General features: G+C 42.3%; 1 protein-coding gene across 1 annotated transcript; it reads right to left on the reverse strand.

Moving 5' to 3' along the window:
• Positions 1–10,968: 10,968 nt before the first annotated feature.
• hmx2 (H6 family homeobox 2) lies at positions 10,969–15,766 on the reverse strand. Its single transcript, XM_061690480.1, has 3 exons — positions 15,687–15,766; positions 15,207–15,549; positions 10,969–11,696 (listed from the first exon to the last, which is right to left on the reverse strand). Exons 1-3 carry the CDS (start codon positions 15,738–15,740, stop codon positions 11,155–11,157), a joined length of 939 nt encoding a protein of 312 aa, XP_061546464.1. The 5' UTR covers positions 15,741–15,766; the 3' UTR covers positions 10,969–11,154.
• Between the last annotated feature and the right edge of the window lie 4,734 nt (positions 15,767–20,500).

A 20,500-nucleotide genomic window follows, 5' to 3' on the forward strand; every position in this document is an offset into this window, starting at 1 on the left:
CCATTGAGAGTGAAACAAGCAGGACCAACAAGACAATAAAAGAAAAGCGCACTAAGAATGTGAGAGTTCAATCCAGCACTAACCCTGATAGCGATGCTAATCTGGGGGGGGGGGCAAGGTCAAAGAGCCAGTTACACACCAGAGGCTACAGGGGCCCATGGGTGCTGGTCAGACTCTGATCCCTCTTGGAGGTTTTGACCTGCATGGTAAAAGAGAGGTGGCTAGTGCGGTGGCAGTCATTTGCCCCGATCAGTCTTCTATGGAAGACTTCTATAGGACGGCTGCGGGGCCTTGGGCGAGGGGGCTATCGTATGGCCACTGTATCATGTCTTTAGCTCGCAGTGGAGATTTATTGTAATTAGAAGATTCCTTCACAAAAGCTGAGGGGATCAGCGTTTCTTCAATGACCACCCCCCCCCCCCTCCCAGTGCGCTCTCCCATGAGGGATACCCTTTGATCCAGACCTTCCTCCCCTCAGGGGTTAAGCCGTGCCTTTGCAAATGAGTTTGACATGATGGGCCACTTCCTAATTGGCCAATTGGCTGCCGCTCTTTCTGCTTTAACAAGTGTATGTTTTCCTTCTCCGTCTCGACGCATTACCACTGAGTGAGTCCCACCGTTGCCAGATGCAGGATGACTTGCTTGAAATGCTCTTTTTCAACGTGAACACACAGTTACCTTCATGTAATACATTGGTGTGTTATCTACATAAAATTATGGGGCAATAATTAGGCATGTCTATAACTGCGCATAGTTGGTGATGTGTTTAGAGCGTGATTCCTTTGCAAGTTTGCCTGTCTGGATGGATGGAAAGGCACCAATCTCATAAGGGGAAATTTTAATTGTCAACATAGTCTTCCCCCCCCCCCCCCCCCCCATTTTTTCCCTTAAATAGGATTTAAGTAATAAAAAATAATTCAATATTAAATATTTTAAAAATTATATAAAATGTAAAGAATGCGTTGTAATAATTTTTATGATTAATTATTATATTATTATTCTTAGTTTTATTGTTACTATGCTGTACCGTTGTGTACAATTTTATTTTATTTTTTTATTCGTATTATTATGACTAGTTTTCATTATTATTATTTTACACTTTAATATGCTATTTTGTATTATTGAATTATTTATTTGTATTGTATTTTACATTATTATTAGTAGTAGTCGTAGTAATAGTAGTCGTAGCCTTTGTTACAATTGTTATTGTGTAGCAATACTAATAACAGAAAAATTGTAAATTATAGTAAATGATAATAACATAGCATCTGTTACATTTTAATCATAAATAATATCAAATGTTTAGCATGGTATTTTATTATGGATTAATTTTTGTATCATTATTATTATTATTATTATTATACTGTAGTAATATTATATACTAAAATACAGTATATTGTATTACCATTATTATATATGAAATTAGTTAGTAGCCGTAGTAGTATTACTGTTGTATTTATTTATTCTTTTTTTTTTTTTTAGTAGTGAAATATTGGAAACAGCTCACAGCACGGTACAGAGCAGTTTGACACCAATGCAATAATAATAAACACATTGTTATGAGTATTATTAACTACTGTTGCACTTCTTGAATTTCCTTAAATTCTGCAGATTGAATTTGCAATTTCCTGGGTTTCTCGCCCGAACAATCTTAACGGACACTGATGTTTCGCAAGTGTGTGTCATCGCTGTATTCCTATGCGAGTCTTCCGTTTTCTTTTTTGTGCCTCCCACTATGTGCTCGTCATCATGCTGAAGGCTACCACGGCTTTTAAACCATCAGAGACTAGATCAGAACGGAGGCCTGGCGGTGTCAAGTCCCACCCTGCAGCATGCTGCTTGTAAGACACCAAACCTAACCCCAACCTCCAACCCTCCCTCCAACCTCATTCCCCCAATCAGATTAGTTAGTCTAATAGTGAGAGGAAGGCTTGTTGCCAGTGAGGCCCTGCAGGCTATGCGAGAACAGGTGGCCGTGTGATGAAATGGCTTCTCGGGGGCCTGACAAACAGGGCATCCGCTTCGGACTACGGACTCTTCAGTGTCCAACACTGGAAGAGTTGTGCCGTTATATGAGATGAAAATTGGATGATTTTGGTGCGCGCTTGCTTCACAAAAAATTATGGAATGAATGAAACTCTCACGGCAAGGTAACGCTGTACTTGCTAACCTACGGCCACTTTCCCGGGGTGCGTGGCTGTATGATGTCTAAATCCACCTGCAGACCGTTACTCAGATGGATTACCCGGCAACCTTTCCCGATGACCTCTTAAGGTTCGTCCACCTGCACTTCCATGGGAATCTCCCTTCCCCACAAAAGAACTGAACACCCTCCCCTGTTCCGAGAGAGCACGCCTGGCCATCCGCCTCACGCCAAGACGGATTGTGAGGGGGCTCCAAATTAGTCCGGTCAGGGAATCCTCAGCCTTTGGGCACGGCTAATTACTTTCTAATGTGACGACGGGTCTTTCTCGCTGGCCGAATCGCTTTAAAAGCATCTGGGCAGGCCAGAGGGCGTGCTTGGGTTACCGCCGTGCCTGCCGTGACGTATTGTCGGTGGGACGCCCGTGCTCCAAAGGACACCGTCCCTTCTCCACACGCCCAGAGAGGTTGCTGCAGAGTCTCGCAGCGACTGTGATGGAGGCTGCACTCTGCAGCTGAAACCCAACACTCAACTAATGGTTACAAATGTGTTTGCAGAAGTCTCTCGCATGAACCCACACATAACGCACCGGAGCTGCACGGTGGCATCAGCAGTCTGCTACTGTTGTTGCTGAAATAGAAATAGATTTAATGAGTTTTAAACGTAACTGGACAGGTTCTATTTAGGAAGGATTTAGCGGATAGTTGTTCGGTGTCATTTACTTTAAAGCCACTACATTGAATTTCAGTGCTGGCAGTGTAGATGTGTGGCTGAGGTTCAAACTCAGAACCTCTAGACTGTGAGGCAAATGTGCTAACCACTACCACACTAAGCTGGCATTTAGTGCATATATTGCTTTAAAATGGTAGCTGAATGGCGAATGCGACCAAAACTAAATATAATCATAATAATCAATGCCAGGGAATTGCCTCTTGGAAGATGCAGGTGTCTTGAGTCTTTGATGGACACTTCACAGGGATTTTCTGTGACCTCTCAAAAGGCGGTGTATTCCCTTCCAGCGGAGCGATCCCTGATTATCTGTCAGGTGATAGCGGGCCGCCCTTATTGTGCTGCTCTGCAGGCCATGTGGTCAGCAGTCTCCCGGGCTGAAGTGACGGATCATGACGCCGTAGACATCTGAATGAGACCACTTGGTCCTTACAAAGAGACCCCACCTCATTGTATTAAAAGGAAACTCACTATTGAATCTCATAGGAAACAGATCCGTTTGGTTGGTTGTGTGCTGTAGGTCAGGGGTATCAAACGTACGGCCCACGGGCCAGAACCGGCCCATCAGGGGCTCTAATCCGGCACATTGGGACGGAGAACACATTCACTGCTTTTTTTTCCCCCAATAAAAGTAATGGTTGTTGCTAATCGTGTCCACTTGAGGGCGCATTGACAACACTTAAATGACATTGCTGCACTTGTGAAGGCCAAACGATGCCAAGTTTCAGGAGCCCGCTAATATAAAATGCTGCGCCACCTTCGCATCAGAGTTCTGTCAAATTAAATACCACCTGTAGAACTATTTTAAGACATTGGGTATTGAAAACTTTCAGTCAAAAGCTTCAGTTCAAAAGAGGTTGCTTTGCTGGTTTGGTTGGGTCAGGTGGTCTGTTGTTTGTCGGTTGCTTGATTGCTTTGTTGGTCAGTTGGTTGGTTCCTTTGTCGGTCGGTTGGGTGTATGGTTAGGTCAGTCGGTTTGTTGGTCTCTTACTTGCTTTGTTGGTTGCTTGATTGCATTGTGAGTCAGTCGGTCGTTTGATTGGTTGCTTGCTGGTTTTGTGAGTAGATCAGTCGGTCGGTTGGTTTGGTTTGTTGGCTTCAGGCAGGTGGTTGGTCTGGAACACATCCGCTGCAATTAAAAAAAGGTTCAGTGTACCGGCAATTGGCCAGCGACCTGTCCAGGATTTACTATGCCTCTCGTCTAGTCAACTGGGATATGCTCCAGCTCACCCGTGACCCTAATGAGGACAAGGTATAGAAAATGGATGAATGGATGTTTGTTGTGTAGGATATATTTTCTCTATCATATTAGGACCATTCTTGAATAGGACAAAAGCTTTGTTAGCACCCCTCTGGTGTTTTGTACTTGTTTTCCATGCAGTTCCAGTATCAAGACATTCCAGCTGAGGGACCTTGTATGAAGGTCATGTCAGCAACGGGGCGTAAACATTAGACCTTTTTGTGGTCAGGGTAAATGTATGAGGTCGCCTCACGGGACCACTCCTTCCCTCTCTTTAATCGGCATGTAACGGGCCCTTGTAGAGCCAAACTGTCTGCGACACATCAGCACTTAGAAATAAAAACCTCCCTCAGCCAAGTCTGTCACGGCTGCGGTCGGAGAACAGACAGACAAACACGAGACACCCTCCATTGGAAAATACACTCCGAGATGAATCCCGGATCCAAACCAACATTCGCTGTCAATCAGAACGAAGACCTGTCATGTGATTATGAAAGGAGTGTGAAAATCAATTAACCATTGTAATACTAATATGTTGAAACGGTGGTTCTCAAACTTTTTACACCAAGTACTACCGGAAAAAAGAAATACTGAGCTCTCCAAATACCACCATCATGACCAACATTAAAATGCAGTAGTCAAGGTTTTAGTCCTAAAATGTGTCTTCAATGTCATTGTAAGCCATTGTAACATCATGTACAGTTTGAACATAAACACTGCTCTTAAATAAGGGAACATTAAAAACTGTACTAAATAATTTTATTGAAATGTGTTGCACAGAAAAGTTTAATAAAACTGAATTTAATAAATGTTTAAATACAAACACTTCCTAAAGATTAAAATTCAAATGTATTCAACTTAAACGTTAAAAAAACTGCCTAAATGAAATTAGGCAGTGATTCTTTCACGTACCGCATCAATTATGGAATGTAGTTTCAAAATAAAAAAAAACATTGGCTACACCGCCAATATTCTTGCACATTTCTAACGGCATGTCCAAGTAGTTTCAAAATAAAAGAAGTGGGATACGCATTGAATGTTTTTACACATCTGACACATTTCAAAATAAAATGCATAGAATACACATTGACGCTGTTATTTTGAAATGTTTGCACATTTCTGAAGCGGCCTGCTTGACAAAATAGTTTGTAAATAAAATGCATCAGATACCAAATGAATAAGTTTGCTGATGAATACAACCAAGTCAAACTTATTGAATATTTTTATGCCTTCTGACACATTTTTCCCAAAATTGTAGGATCTTTGAGGTTCAAGTGAATAAGACAGGATTTTGTGTCAGGGTGTACCTTCTGTTGTGGAGTGTAGTACGTATTTACTGGATGACAAAGTATGTTCATGGAGACCTTTTTATTTTTTTATTTTTACTTTTCATGTTCTACACACGTGTTCAATACTGTTTGATTTGAATCAATGTTCTGGTCCAAAACACAGGCCCTTAAAGCTGATTGCAATGCATTAAGCCAGCCAACTCTCAAGACGTGTTTGCTCCATAAATGAATTTGAAGGGGGGTGGGGGGCTAACAAGGTTTTGGGGCGTACCTTGTCATCCCAGCTCCTCTATTTATGGATTATTGTTTAAAAAAGTAGATTCATCACCATTCTGTTTTATATCAACTGGGAATTAAGGAGCTGAAGGCAAATTGTGTTTGCCTCCCTCTAACATGAATGGGGGGCGAGCAGGCACATGCAGGGTAGCAAATGCGGTTATGTCATTGCTCTGGGCAAACTATTAGCTACTGTAATCCCTTCATGTTCACGGTTCACCATTCAGCAATTCACTTTTTTTTGTTCGCTTTCTGAAACGCTCTATGATGCCACATGATGCTGGTAAGGCCATGTCTACATAAGAATTGGTGTCAAGGAAGTATGTTGAAATGATAAATCTCCACCGAGAGATGAGCTTTACATGTCGGGGAGGAGCTACGTTTAGCCTGGGTTGTTAGAGGAAGTTCCGGGGAGTCTTTTGCTTCATGTGCATGTTCACACTCATTTTCAATGCATCTTTTTTTTTAAATCGGATCATCTGTAAGCCATTTATTTTGAAGGGGAATGAATGCTGTAAGATGAGTTTGAAATGTATCACAGGTGAGTCTGGAATGTATACCCTGCAATAAACAGGAGATTATAGTTTGTGGTATACTTAGTTTAAATGATTAATATAGGCAGTTGTTTAAAAAACGTAGGTGGGGCATCAGTTACTCATTGAACAATGAAATAAGCATGTACACGGAAGAATGTCAAACTTTTCACTCTTTGCTGCAAAAAGTGTCCTGTTTGAGACCTTCCGAGTAGAATATCAACAGTTTTGAGAATTCCCCACATATGCCGCTCACAAGCAAAGCGTTCCTGTCACCTCGTTAAACCCTGGGAGAACAATATTGAACCACAAATCTGAATCTGCGGTTTAATGGGCAAAAATGTACGCGGGGGGCCTCATTGTTAAAGTAGCGAGCATTTCTTGAACGGCCAATTTTTAAAGTGGCCCTCGCCCGTCCAATATGCATCTGACTATTTAGAGGCGACGCTATCCTGAAGAGAAGCGAGGGCTATTACTGGCCAGATAAGTCCATTAGCATTACCTTTGACACAATAATGGATGTGAGATACAATTTTCGTCTCTCCATTTTGTATTTCTAAGGATAATAGGGGGATTATCTGGAAGGCCTTCTGCCGCCGCACTCAAGAGCGAAGACCACGTTGAGGACAGGGAGCCCCAGCAACAGTTGTTTTTACACAGGGGGCTCTCTCCAAGACCCTCTCGCAAGATAAAGCATGTCATTATTCTATTAAAGACCTACAATTTTTGTAATGGCTCTCGCAGCGGTCGGCAGAAGTGCATGCGGCTTCTTCAATATCCTGGACATTATTTGCTCGTTTAGTTAAATGATCTTTCTAATTACTCCTAATGAGGCTGTCTCCTTCAGTTCTGATGCGGCCACGTCTTAATACGGCATGGCATTCTTCTGTTTTTTGTTTCTTTTTTATTTGTGGGGATAATGACCTCTCAGGAGGCTCGGCCACGCGCTGCACACGTGGCAAATTGCCTTGTTTCCTGCCATCTTGCCTTCCTGCAAATTGCTAAATTGAGTTTCAGGGGCCGGAGCTTTAGAACGCTTAAGTTTGCTTTCTCGGCTCCTTCAAATGATTCGCTCAGCATCTGGTCATGTTTATTTGCAGAGTGCACACTTGTGTACGGTGTTTACATTGTGCATATATAACTCAAAACAGGGGGTCATGGGTTCATGACCGAGTTCTTTTCTTACAGTGGTGAAGTACTGTAGTCCATCACTAGCCTACGCCAACACGGTAGTAAAGTCATAAGTACAGTACAAGTGGTGCCTTGAGATTGAATTTGTTCCGTGACCACGTATTAACTCAACTTGTGCAATATCTCAAATCATCTTTTCTTATTGAAATGAGTGGAAATGCCTTTAATCCATTTAGCTTTCCCCAAAGCACAACAAAAGATGTTGTAATATTGTTATCATGTGTATTTTAATGAGGACAAATAGCACTCCATAATGTTGTACTTTATAAAAAGAAATAGTCACGATGTAAATAAATAGAATTTAAAATAATTAAACAGTTTTTGTCACACTGCATCAATTGAATGGCTCTCGTGCTGCTCCTTCTGGTGTGCCCGCCGAGCCCACCTGGGGGCAGTATAAGACTGGCTTGTATACTGTCCATTGAGACGTCTCAGCTCATTAGTATGGCACTAATGTTAGTCATCCTACGCAGAGGATAAAGATTATGACTGTGAAACCTGTTATATTGCCTGTCTACATTTGTTGCTGATGTACGAGTCACGGAACAAATTGAACTCTTATGTCAGAATGTACCTCGCCTCTCGCCCAAAGTCAGCCGGGTTAGACTCCAGCCCTAATGAGGACGAACGCGATAGAAAATGGATGCCATTAGATTGCTAAGGTGTACCTAATGTTGTGTCCACCTGGGTTCTCTGTCTTCTTCCCACAGTTCCCATTACTTCCATCATAAATTACTAACCCGCGTGACTTACGCTTGAATGTAAAAAGGCACGACGCACCATCTCGACAAATCTTCATCCGCACGCCACGTCCGGCTGTCTCTTTGCACTTTAAACCACTTCAAATCATTTTCATGGTCCCCGCTATTAAAATGTGGCACCTCCACCTATTCATCTTTTTTGGGGTGGGGGGTGGCTTCGCATTCTGTCATTGCGTCTGCAAACATGCGTGCAGGTGCGTGTGTGGCTGTAAATCAAACCGGTCATGTCGGATCATGCAGATTTCCCCATGAACATCCATCCCGTCACGGTTGATGACATAACGACCACTTTGGAAGCTCGTAAACAGCTTCATTCAAGCAAACCCTACTCTGCTGCTTTTCATAAGCTCCCTTCCTCGTCCTCCTTACAATCTGTCACAAATTCATCTCTCCTCGTCTTCTCAGCCGATGGCCGTAAATCACTTCCGCTCTCTCGCCATTTTACCTGAAACACAAGGCGTCCTCTGCGTACCCAATTGGGTCAGGTGTAATCTGCGAGATGACCGGGGCTTGGCTGATTGTGCTACATGTGTAATTTAGCCATTAGTTTGTGCACATAGAGATGTGTGTGTGTGTGTGTGTGTGTGTGTGCGCGCGTGTGTATCTGTGTGAACCCACTTCAAGGTGGTAGACGATGCAAAGCCTTAAAAATGGTGTAAATCAAACATTACATTTAATATATAATAGCTGGTAGACATCATTTGAACAAATGGGGAAAAGATGGTCAGCACAGTGTTCTGGTGAGAAGCACATCTGCCTCCCAGTCGAGAGGTTTTGGGTTCGAATCTCGACTCCGGCCTTCCTGTGTGGCGTTTAGTGGGTCTGTTCTAACAACTCCTCATAATATAACATAATAATAAACATTTGTTTGTTTACACACACAATCACATTCGCACCTATGGGCAACTTAGTCTTCAATGAAGCTAATCTAACCATGTTTTTGTAATGTGGGAGGAAACCAGGGTCGAAATTCAAACCTCAAATTTAGAATTGTTAGGCGGATGTGCTAACGACTAGCTCACCTAGTTTAAGCAAATATATTTCATCATTAATCCATATCTTCATCTTGGCTGGATTACTGTACTGCACTTTACTTTGGAGTCAGCCAGTCCGACCTCAAACCTCTCCAATTGGCTCAAAATGTTGCTGCTCGCCTTAAAACTGGAACATGTAAGAGGGAGCCAATGTTAAAAGCGTAAAAGCATGTGTCAAGAAAATGTGTCAAAAAAATTCAACAAACACAAAACAAACTCACACAATTTGGACTGAAATAGAAAATTTATTGAATGAGGTTATTCCCAGAGCGCTAAATGGCAATAAAAATAATGACATTTGTGTTCCTTAAAATGGAAGAATTGTGTGTTCATTAACAATAATATAATGAGAGAAGGAATAAACTAAACTTTGTTTGAATGTGATATGAAGGCTGAACTGGAGGGTAGGGGTAACACCCCCCCCCCCCCAAAAAAAAAGGTAGAAAATGATTTGAATTAAGAATACACATGGTGTATTGAAATACATACAGGGAAGCTTCGTTGCCTTCTCGTGAGACTTGCTGCATATGAATGCCTCCTCATAGAATCAATATACAGGCAATGGCAACGGTGTCCAAACTACGGCCCAGGGGACATTTGCATCCATTTTCTAGCGGCCCGCAGCATATACTAAAAATACCATTTGACACGGCCTGCAACGCAATCTTAAAAAAATCAAAAGGTGGGGAGGGGAAGTCGGAAAGGTATGGGTGTCGCAAAAGTGAGGCACACCCACGTCAAACTACTACGACTAACAAATTGGTTTGTTCAGAGCTTTTCCAGATATGCAAAGATGCAAAAAAAAAATTTCAATAATTTCAAACTAAAATAGTAACAATGTCTCTGTGTAACCGAATGAAAATACAGTGGTGTCTTAAGACTCAATACGTTTTTCTCAAATCATCTTTCCCCAATAAAATGAATGGAAATCTGTTCCAGCCTTGCCCGCTCAAAAACCCCAAATTTGTAGTTTGTCAATAAGGAAGTAAGTACTCTATAATATTTACTTAATAAACCATATTGAAGAAAAAAATCTATATATTGTAAAGAATTCAAAAGTTTATGCGTCGTGTATGTGAATTGGACACTTGGGGGCAGTGTAATACAGTCACGAAGACAGACACAACTACTGTAAATGATAGTATACTGCAGTAATATTCATTTTTCTCAGAGGATAAAGAAAATATGCCCGTGAGTATTGTTATATTGTCTGCCTACTTGTTACCTCACCGTTCAAATAACTGTTGCTTCAAGGGTTATGACACCGCAGCTACCGATGCTAATTGTTAGCCCATCTGTGGAGTTCAGCGTTGTAGCAGTAAGCTAGTTGTGGGCGAAGTTGCGTGGTAGCTTGAAATACACGTGTAATTCTCTTTGTTTTATATTTAGTTTGAGAAGGTCTGCTTAGTGCAAAGGCGGAAGTATACTATCATCTTTAACAGACAGCTTTGACGTAGTTTTTGGCTTTTTTAACTTACTATAAAATATAAACAATATATAATCGCTTGTAGCATTGGTTTTAAAGCGTTTAATAAATAAAGTCAAAGAATGTTAAAGTGGGCAAGGTGGGCGACCGGTTAGCATATCTGCCTCACAGTTCTGGGGACCGGGGTTCAAATTGAGTTTGCATGTTCTCCCTCTGCCTGCATGGGTTTTCTCCGGGCACTCCGGTTTCCCCCCACATCCCAAAAACCATGCGTGGTAGGTTGATTGAAGACTCTAAATTGCCCGTAGGTGTGAATGCGAGTGCGAATGGTTGTTTGTTTCTATGTGTGTAGGTGTACCCCGCCTCCCGCCTGAAGATAGCTGGGCTCGGCTCCAGCAGCCCGCGACCCGCGTGAGGAGAAGCAGTAAAGAAAATGGATGGATGGATGGATGGATGAATTTTAAAGTGGCCCTCGGCGAAAAGGTTTGGACACCCCTGCAGGGCTATAGGAATAAGAATGTGTATGTCCGTATCAGTAGTCGACCTTATTGTACAGGTTGTATAAAGGCAAAGCCGGCAGATTGCTCCCGGGGTAGTACAGGGGCGTGGGGAAGGCGATGGAGCGGGGCACCGGGACACGCAGCAAGGAGTTCTCCCGGAAAACCAGCGGCATACCCACGAGAGTCTGCGCCGAGGCGTGCGCCATGTTTGCCGCCTCCAGCTCGGCCGAGAGCTGCCGCTTCCATTTGTTCCTGCGGTTCTGAAACCACGTCTTGACCTGCGTCTCGGTCAGCTGCAGGCTGGACGCCAGGCAGGCGCGCTCCGAGCTGCTCAGGTAGCGCTTCATGTCGAACGTGGACTCCAGCTGGTACACCTGGCTGCGGGAGAACACGGTGCGCGTCTTCTTCTTGGCCGAGGAGCCCTGCGTGTGCTTGTCGGCCGCGTCCGACTGCCTCTCCTCGGACAGGGGAGACAGCAAGGCTCGTTCCTGCTCGTCCTCCTTGTTGTAGTCGTGCAGGAGGGGCGGTCGCCTCGCCAGACCCTCGTTGGCAGACAGGAGCCCCTTGGCGGAACCTGCGGGACCACCAAGCGTACATTACGGTTATTAACACCGTTTAACATTGTTTCAAGTAACTACGCGGTGTCCGGAAAGTTCCAGGACTGGCGTCACAATAGATATATTACAAACTACGAGATTCTGCGGCGTTTCCTGAGAGTTGCAGCAGGACATCCACTGGCTGCTTCACCATGACAACGCATCTGCTCACAATGCCCTGAGCATCTGACAGTTCCTGGCCGAGAAGAACATCGTCACGCTGACGCAAACTCCCCTTCACCTGACCTCGGTCCGTGTGATTTCCTCATTACCAAGCTCCAGGGGGTGATCAACGGGGACCTGTTTTCAAGACGTGGACGACGAAAAGATGGCCGTGATGACGGAGATCCGGAGGATCCTTCCAGGAGTGCGTGAAGGCGTCACTGAGAAGGTTGGGAAAGTGCATTGGACTCCAGGGAGATTACTTGCAAGGAGAAAAACTAGAGTTTGGAGTTCAGATTTGAAATCTTATCTGCTGTGACGCCAGTCCTGCAACTTTTCTGACACACGTTGTAACTTGGTTTAAATATATATATATATATTTATTCTACATCACAAAAAGCATAGGAGCAGATGTGGAAGGAGCAGAAGTAGTAAGTATTCGTACTACTCTGAATCAAATCATTCCAACTTCCAAAGATTTACAAAAATCAGGACAATGGGGTATTTAATACTCCAAAAATTCTACATTCCATATGCTGTGGCCTTGTGGAATGAGACAAAAAAAAAAAGAATTTGAAAATTAGTATTACTACTACACTATATTCTCAATTTAAAAAAAAAAAAATAGAATTCCCAAATGAAGATACTTTTGACATATTTCCCTGCCCTTCCACATTTCTTGACCTATTCAAAACATTTCAATACTCACAATTTACATGTTAACGACTTAATTAATTCCACCGCATTTCAGGTCAGCTTTTCAGCATTCCTACACATTTTCGACAGAAATTGTATTCTCTAGTTTATATAGCACTTTTCACAGAGGACCCACAAAGTGGTTCACCTCGTTGTAGAAAGCAGTCAAACATGCGGCTTTGGGAAAAATGAAGAGAGCACTGCAAAAATAATCAGCTTATGCTAACAAAAAACTGACAACTGACAACTAACTACTCTCTCCACATGACCCCACCAATTCAAACAATTCCCACTTGAAAAGATACACAAAATTCAGGACATCTGGGGTATTACTTTTCACCTTCCAAAAATTCCCACCACTTTTCCCAGAATTCTACATTTTCCAACCCCCCCCCCCCCAAAAAAAAAAAAACATTTGAGTGAATGAGACTTTCAACCAAAAAGGTTTTTTCCCATTCCAAATGCAAACTGTTCAGCTCATTCAGAACATTGTGGAAACTATTATCCACATTCCAAAAATTCCCCAAATTCCAGACAGTAAAATGATCAAATTTAAGAGAGATTTTACATATTTACCACCTGCTTCCATATTTCTTAATTGATTCAAAGCAAAACTGTTCTGCTCTTTCAGGGGACTTTGGGAACTATTCCCATTCCCTACATTCCTAAACTTTAAAATGAAATCAAAACAAATCAAAGCAATCTAATCTTTCTGGAATGCCTCATACCTTAACAAATGTGTTCCTTGCCCGCTTTTCAAAAATGCCCACTCAAGAGACAGCTCTTATCTTAAAAGGAAGTGCTTGCCACAAATTTGGGGCAAGGCCTTACCACCTTTTAGTTTTTAATTTTGTGTGGCGTACATTAAAAGTAAATAGCATTCAAGCAGACCGCGGTGACTTAACAGGACAATCAAATGCAAGTATGCACTCTTGCACTCAATCAAATGACTTTATTTTATTTTTTCAGTTTAAATCAACAATTCTCAAGCTGTCTTGACGGGACCTGCGTGACCTCCAAGAGTGCATTAGTGTTTTGTTGTTGTTGTTTTTTTACGCACGAGGATCATTAACGCGTTTTAACACATAATTGCTTTAACTTGCTGGGAGTGAGTGGAGTGTGCACTCTTGCACTAAATCGAATGTGACTTTTTTTTTTTTTTTTTTTTTTAAATCAACAATTCTCAACCTGTCTGTATTAATCCAAGCCTGCACACGCGCGCATACACACACACACACACACGCGCGCGCACACGCACACACACGCTCTGCGCGCCATTTAACGCCCAATTGACGACGCAGGCAGCAAACACGTCCCATCAATTAACCGCCTCAATTACATTTGAAATAAGAGCGAGCGAGAGCAACTCATTATTTTCACCACCACTGTGGCGAGGAGGAGGATGGAACGAGGGCTGCACCGAGTGTCACCCATGAAATTCAATTAGAGCCCGATGCAATTAAAAGCTGACATGTTTTACTTCTATATATGCAAGGCAAATAATCGGCTTATTTTTAAATCGGCACAAGCAAATTAAATCGACCTCGTCATGATAACTACAATGCCGGCCAATAAAAAACAATGTAAGAGAATGATTAATTATGTTTAATAGCGAGTATTTTGGTTGCTTCATATTGGGGGGGGGGGGGGGGGGGTATATTTGAAGTCATTATTTACAACTGCAAATTATAACAACATTGTTACAGTTAATTGTCGTCTTTGCAAGGGCAGTACTTCTTTATTAGATTGTGCAGTTAGTGTCCCTAATGCAGCTTTCTAAGGTGACCAAAATATTAGAAGCAACTTTGTGTACTGCATCATTTACAAAGAAATATAAATCATTGAATTAGTAGTACCAAAACTGAGCATTATCTTTGTAAAAACAGCATTCTGTGTTACATGCCATTAGATTGTGCTGCTGTGCTTAATAGTGTCATCGTGCACCTAAAAAAAAAAGTGAGCAAAAAAAAAAAATCCATAATAAAACGTGGAATTAATTAATTAAAACCGAGCAATGGATTTTACAAGGGTCCCCAATAAAGAGTTACTCTAGCTAAATAAATGAACAAGAATTCTAGAATTAATAATCCACAGTAATTAAAAGTATCGCTGAATTAATAGCATTAAAACTGAATATTATTTTTGTAAATGCAGAGCTGTTGGATCACGCAGGTGTCCCGAGTTAAGTGTCATCGTGCAGCTAAATAAAGTCACCGACTTACTCGAATTAATTATCCGTAATAATTCATTAGGGAATTGATAGCATTGAAAAGTGAGCATGATCATCTTTGAAAATGCACATTTCCGGTGCAGCTCTTGCATTGGATTGTGCCGGTGTACCTAATCAAGTGTCGCCATGCAGCTAAATGCTGGCCAAAAATACTACAATAAGAATTCGACACTACTGAATTGATAGCATGAAAACCGAGAATTATTTGAAAATGCAAATTGGGAGATTTGTTGTGTCGATCTCATTGGCTCGTGCAGGTGTACCTAATAAAGTGGCTGCTCGGTCGCGTCATCGAAATATTAGAAACACTTTGTGCACCACAGCGACCGCAATAATAAGCATCATGTTCAATGATTATGGGAATTGAAACATTTCAATAATCATGAGAGCATATAGTCACCTAAGCACGCGAAAGCGCGATGTTGCCGGTGCCGGCCGCAAGCTCGTCCGTGGACCGGCTCGGAGCAGAAGCAGTCCGCCGAGTCCTCTCCGCCGCTGCACTCCTCCTCGGAGGACACGGACAGCGTCCTCCTCCGCGCCGCCTGCACTAGTCCCTTGGCACCGGAGCGCGGCATCGGCGGCGGCGGCGGCGGGTGCGGGGTGGGCGTCGGGGGCGCCTCTGACGGCGTGCCCAGGATGGACTGGATGGTGAAGCTGCAAATGGGCCCCGTCGTGCCCTTGCTCCCGCTGTCTTCTGCGCTGCTCATGGTCGCCTCATAACACTTACCGACTGGGAGCTTCTCCTGTGTGGCGTTATTCCGTTAGAATGACAACAACAACAACAACAAAGGAATCAAACAAAAAACACACACGCTGTCTTTTTTTTTTTTTTTTTTTTTTTTTTTTTTTTCGTCTGCTAAATCGCGCGGGGGGCTTTCACATTGAAGTGGAGTCGGAGGTGTTTTTTGTCCGGCGTCGGGGAACGTGAGTGCATTGGCGGGTCCTCCTCCTCCTCGGAGGCGCCGATGCCGGCGTGGAGCTCATTTGCATGAAGGTAAACTCCTCCTGGGCCAATCCCGGCATCCATTATTGGCCCGCACATTTTAAAACGCTTGCAGAAGCAAAGAGAGGGAGAGAGAGCGAGAGAGAGAGAGAGAGAGAGCGAAAGAAAGGAAACAATGCTCCCACTTTTTTGCCTTAACAAAAATCACACCACTCTTTTTAAGGTGACTGCACTTTTAGGGGGAAAAAAATCCTGTGATGGGGTTTCCATTGTGCTGCATTGATTTAATCTCACTGGTTGTATTTAGATATTATTAATATATGTATTTATTTATTTCCGCCGTGGGCAAGTACCGATACGAAGGTCTCGGTATCGGGCTGATACTGGCTTTATTTCAAAGTATCGTGTACTCGCGAAGGCTGCCGATACCAGTCGCCGATACTTAAGGCAAAAATTTGACAGTAAGTTCTCCTCGCCAGTAGTTGGCGCTACTTTGACACGTTTGCAAATCCTCATGCGTGTCGGAAAGGAAGAAAGGTCTTTGTTCACAATTATGTTGCATTCTGTAAATTGAAATGTTATGTATCAAAACAGCTTCGGTATCTGTCTGAAAAAAAGTGGTACCGAACATCGGATCTTTACCGGGCCATCTATGATCTTGCCCTTCTAAAGGGAAATTTGCAATTTTCCACCCCCAGCAATCACTTTTTTGTCCTCGTTGTTAAAACTGCAATTCCAGCAGAGCCCTGCTATTTGCGACTGGACCAGATTGCGAATGGCTAAAACCGTGAACAAATGACGCTTGAAAGCGTGAATAAGTGGGACATTGGGAAAAGGATTGCCCTCTCTGGCCCAATCTTTTACCTCTAATTAGATTTTTAGGAAAACACCTCACCTGTGGAAAAACAACCAATCAAAGACAGCAGGCGTGGCAAACGGGAGGGGCTTTCCCACTGCACGATCCTTTGCAGGAACTTCCCTCGCTACCCTGGTAGCTTGAGTTCCCACCCGTGCCGCCACGAAAAAAAACTGCCAGGATACAGAAGGTTCCCCCTGGATTATTTCGTTCCTCGTGGCGGGTAGGGTCTTCAGAGAGCTACCAGGAACTCTTTGAGGGGGCGGGCTGTGCTAACGAACGCTGATCGGTCGACAGAGCTCTGTAGGCGTTTACCTTTTCATTCACAGAGCAACCATTACTGAATGCGGCGTTGCGCAAGGCTAGAAATACTTATTCATTGAACCTTATCCAGGTCAGGCATTTGCAACACCGACCTAGCTGAAGACAGCAGAGTATAAAACAAAGCAAAATAGAAGCAAACACATATACAAATTGTACAATGTGATCAATTCAATTAAAATAATACATAAAAGGCATGTGAGCAGATGTTCTCTAAAGCTGGAGAACTTGCAAGAAGAAAAATGTAATTGCCTGAATGCCGAGACATTAGAAAAACTTATTTTTGAATGAATACATAAAAATGTAAATAAATGTCAAAGTCTACAGATGACTATCGATGTGATTTATTGTTCTCAAGTTTGTCGTGGAACTGTGGAAGGCTTCAGGCTCCCTGTTGCTTTTTCCAGCTGAGAAATCACAGCTATAGTCGTCTGCAAGCTTCTGTTTGCACAATATATTTAGGTTCGTATGTTCTCTCAATAAAATAGAATATATTCACATTTATTGAAATGTATAATAAATATAATAATGTCCCTACCTCAAAGAGTGTCTGCAGCCAGGTTGGCATAGCAAATGAGAATCAGCTCTCAATTGCCTCACTTGGATAAAGGGTTAGATTTTAAAGGTATCAAAAATATATGAAATTTAGATTAACATATAAAATAAGACATTTAAAGCTTGAAAAAAAACAGCCTTTTGGGGGAGATCCTGTAGGTGTCAGTATTGAGCAACACCCGCCTCATTTGCTTAAACTACCCTGAACTAATGAGTGCGATGGAAACACACAGCACATGGGCCACAGGAACCTTTTGCTACCCCAACTATTGCTATTATTATACCAACTATGAGCTGGAAGCTAGCATCCTCGCCGTATAAGGGTAATATTGTACGTTTGAAATGTTATTGAAGTGTTTGGGGATCCCAGTTTGTGGTTAATATTTAGGGGTTTAGTTATTAATACAATAATTGTATTTTACTAGTCACCTGATCTGATGCGAAATGTGTGCGTCGTTTGCTAGTTTGTGCCACGTGATTCATTACCAGCATTTAAGAATTCATTTGATCATTAACAAGCTAATCTGCCTTTGAGTTCAGGACGCCGGCTAATTGATTAATTGGCGGTGATGGCAAGAGGGGTGAACTGTGCATGTGGGTGGAGGGGAGCGATTTGGAAGGTGGGTACCCATCCCACCACCTTTGCCTCCTCTCACCCATTAGGCATCGTAGTGGCGTTTGCGAGACAGCTGCAGGGCTGGAGTGGCCACATGATGCCTGTTTTACTTCTTTGTAAGGGTGGCCCAGACACATTACAAATGGTGGCCTTTAATCATGGTGTCAGCGGCTTTCACTCGCGGCATGAATGTATCGGGACGGGCTGGAGGGCGAGAGGAAAGTGGGGATTCTGGTGATGCGAGAGGTCGATTTTGACACCTTGCTGATTATCCGGATTCAATCTTGACAGTATATCATAGCAATCCCGACATACAATGCAAATATGGCCCCAACGGAGAAGATAGAAACGAAGACCTGACGCAAACTCCTCGAGCAATTGACGCCCACCCAAAAACGGTTTGTAATTGCCTGTTGATGCCACAAGATGGCGGCGAAGCACTTTTTTTCCTATTAGACAAGGCTATGGCATGAGCGCAAAATAAAATAAATGAATACCGAAGCACAAACATGCGGAGACTCAATGTATAGGGACTGTGAACAGTTTGGGATGACATCACTGCCAGTGCATTGGTCCTTAGTTTACAACAGTACCAATATATCATTAGCCTAATAGCATAGTTGCTCATTTTGCACTTACATTCACAATATCAATAAAAACTATCAATGTGCGTGCTGAAAATGTATGTCTGTGTAGATTGTCAGTCATCCAGGTCATTTGCAAAAGTTGAATCGAGGCAACTGCACACGTTAATTGTGTTTGTTTTTCTTTTTGTTCAAAAAAAAATTTTCAAAAATGACTTCGTTCATATATAATCGTTCATATCGTTCATATATCATATATATGTACGCAATTTGGCTGAGGATATGATGTTTCAAGGTTACGAACGCCGTGCATTCAACTAGTTTGAACAAGTGCGTAAAATTACACGCGGCTCACGCTCCACAAGAAGGACCGCTCAGTTATTTACTCACGTAGTCTTATTACATTATACAGCAAAACATTACGTACCATAATGTAGAGCAACTGAAGTCATACAATTACCAATATCATCAAATTTCTCAGTAATAAAAAGACGCATCAATAGTTGCACAAACCTACAGAATTTCAATCGTCGCAATAGAAGTGGTCAACTTTTTTTTTTAACATTTTGCAGTTTTACACGGACAAAAATAACATTTGTTTTGTAGTTAATGAATTTTGCATGCAACCCAGACATAAAAAGTCCTCGGTTTCTGATGGTACCAACATACGGGATTCGAGGTTACGAACAGGAACAGAACAAAATTCTATTGGTTAAGCAAAGACCTCCTGTACTAACGTGAGTTTGAATGTGATTGATTACACAGCCACACCTGCAGTTATAAGAGGGTGTGTACACTTGTGCAAACACATTTATCTCTGTTGTTTATTTGTACACCCCCTGTCGAAAAGATTATAATTTTTTTCAATTACATTGTACTGGTTCTCAGTCACAATGGAGAAAATTTTTTTGAAACGATTTATCTTTTTTTTTAATGTCATTTGAACAGGGGTGTGAAGACTTTTCATACCTCCGTTCTCACTCACAAATTTGTGTGACGTTGCCACAGTGGTAACGGAACTCCGTAGTCAACTAAGCCCCCGCTTTACTAGCCTGGTTTGAATAGCACTGCCTTAGTAATTGCGGGAAACTGCTAAATCCATGCCGCATTGAACACACCAGTCATTAGCAAACAGCATTGGAGGAGCATGTGGGCTGCGTTCGTTTTATCATCGAGGAGACTAGGGGCAGAGTTTTGCCATAAATCGTTTGTCCAATATCTGTTGCATAAAGGATTGTAACACTGCCACGTGGATGCTAATCCTTAGCCCGTGCCTATGGTGCTTCCTATTGTATGCTAGCATTAGCCGTAAACTAGCAGACGAAAGGCTACGCTATGTGGTTGTTGTTTTTTTGTGTAGGTTTTTTTGCCTTGATGCCTTTCCTTCCCTCTATTATTTGCTAATATTATCTGCGTTCCCTGCCAACATTCGGCGCTTGCATCTCAAGTTTACGCTCTCAAGTCAAGGCAAACAAATCGGCCAAACGACGGCTTGTATCTCGAAAAACTCCCTCGTATCTCAAGGCACCACTCTATTAGATTCCGTATTGAGATAGTTGACGGAAAATATTGGGGACAAAAAAAAATCAAACCAATAACAATAAATAGTAATCCACTTGAATGTACAAAAGGCAGAATGTTTAGACATATAGCTTTTTGTATTCGGTTTCATCAGTTGCTAGGTAGATACTTATGGAAGCGTATTGCATTCACTTGGATAAAAAAAATAAAATAATAAATCCTGTTTTTCTGAGTAATTCTTTTGATGGCTTTGTTTTTTTGAGTATTTTTTTCTGTTTTTCTGACGAATTATTTTTCT

This window comes from Phycodurus eques, chromosome 11 (assembly GCF_024500275.1).
Source record: "Phycodurus eques isolate BA_2022a chromosome 11, UOR_Pequ_1.1, whole genome shotgun sequence".
NCBI lineage: Eukaryota > Metazoa > Chordata > Actinopteri > Syngnathiformes > Syngnathidae > Phycodurus > Phycodurus eques.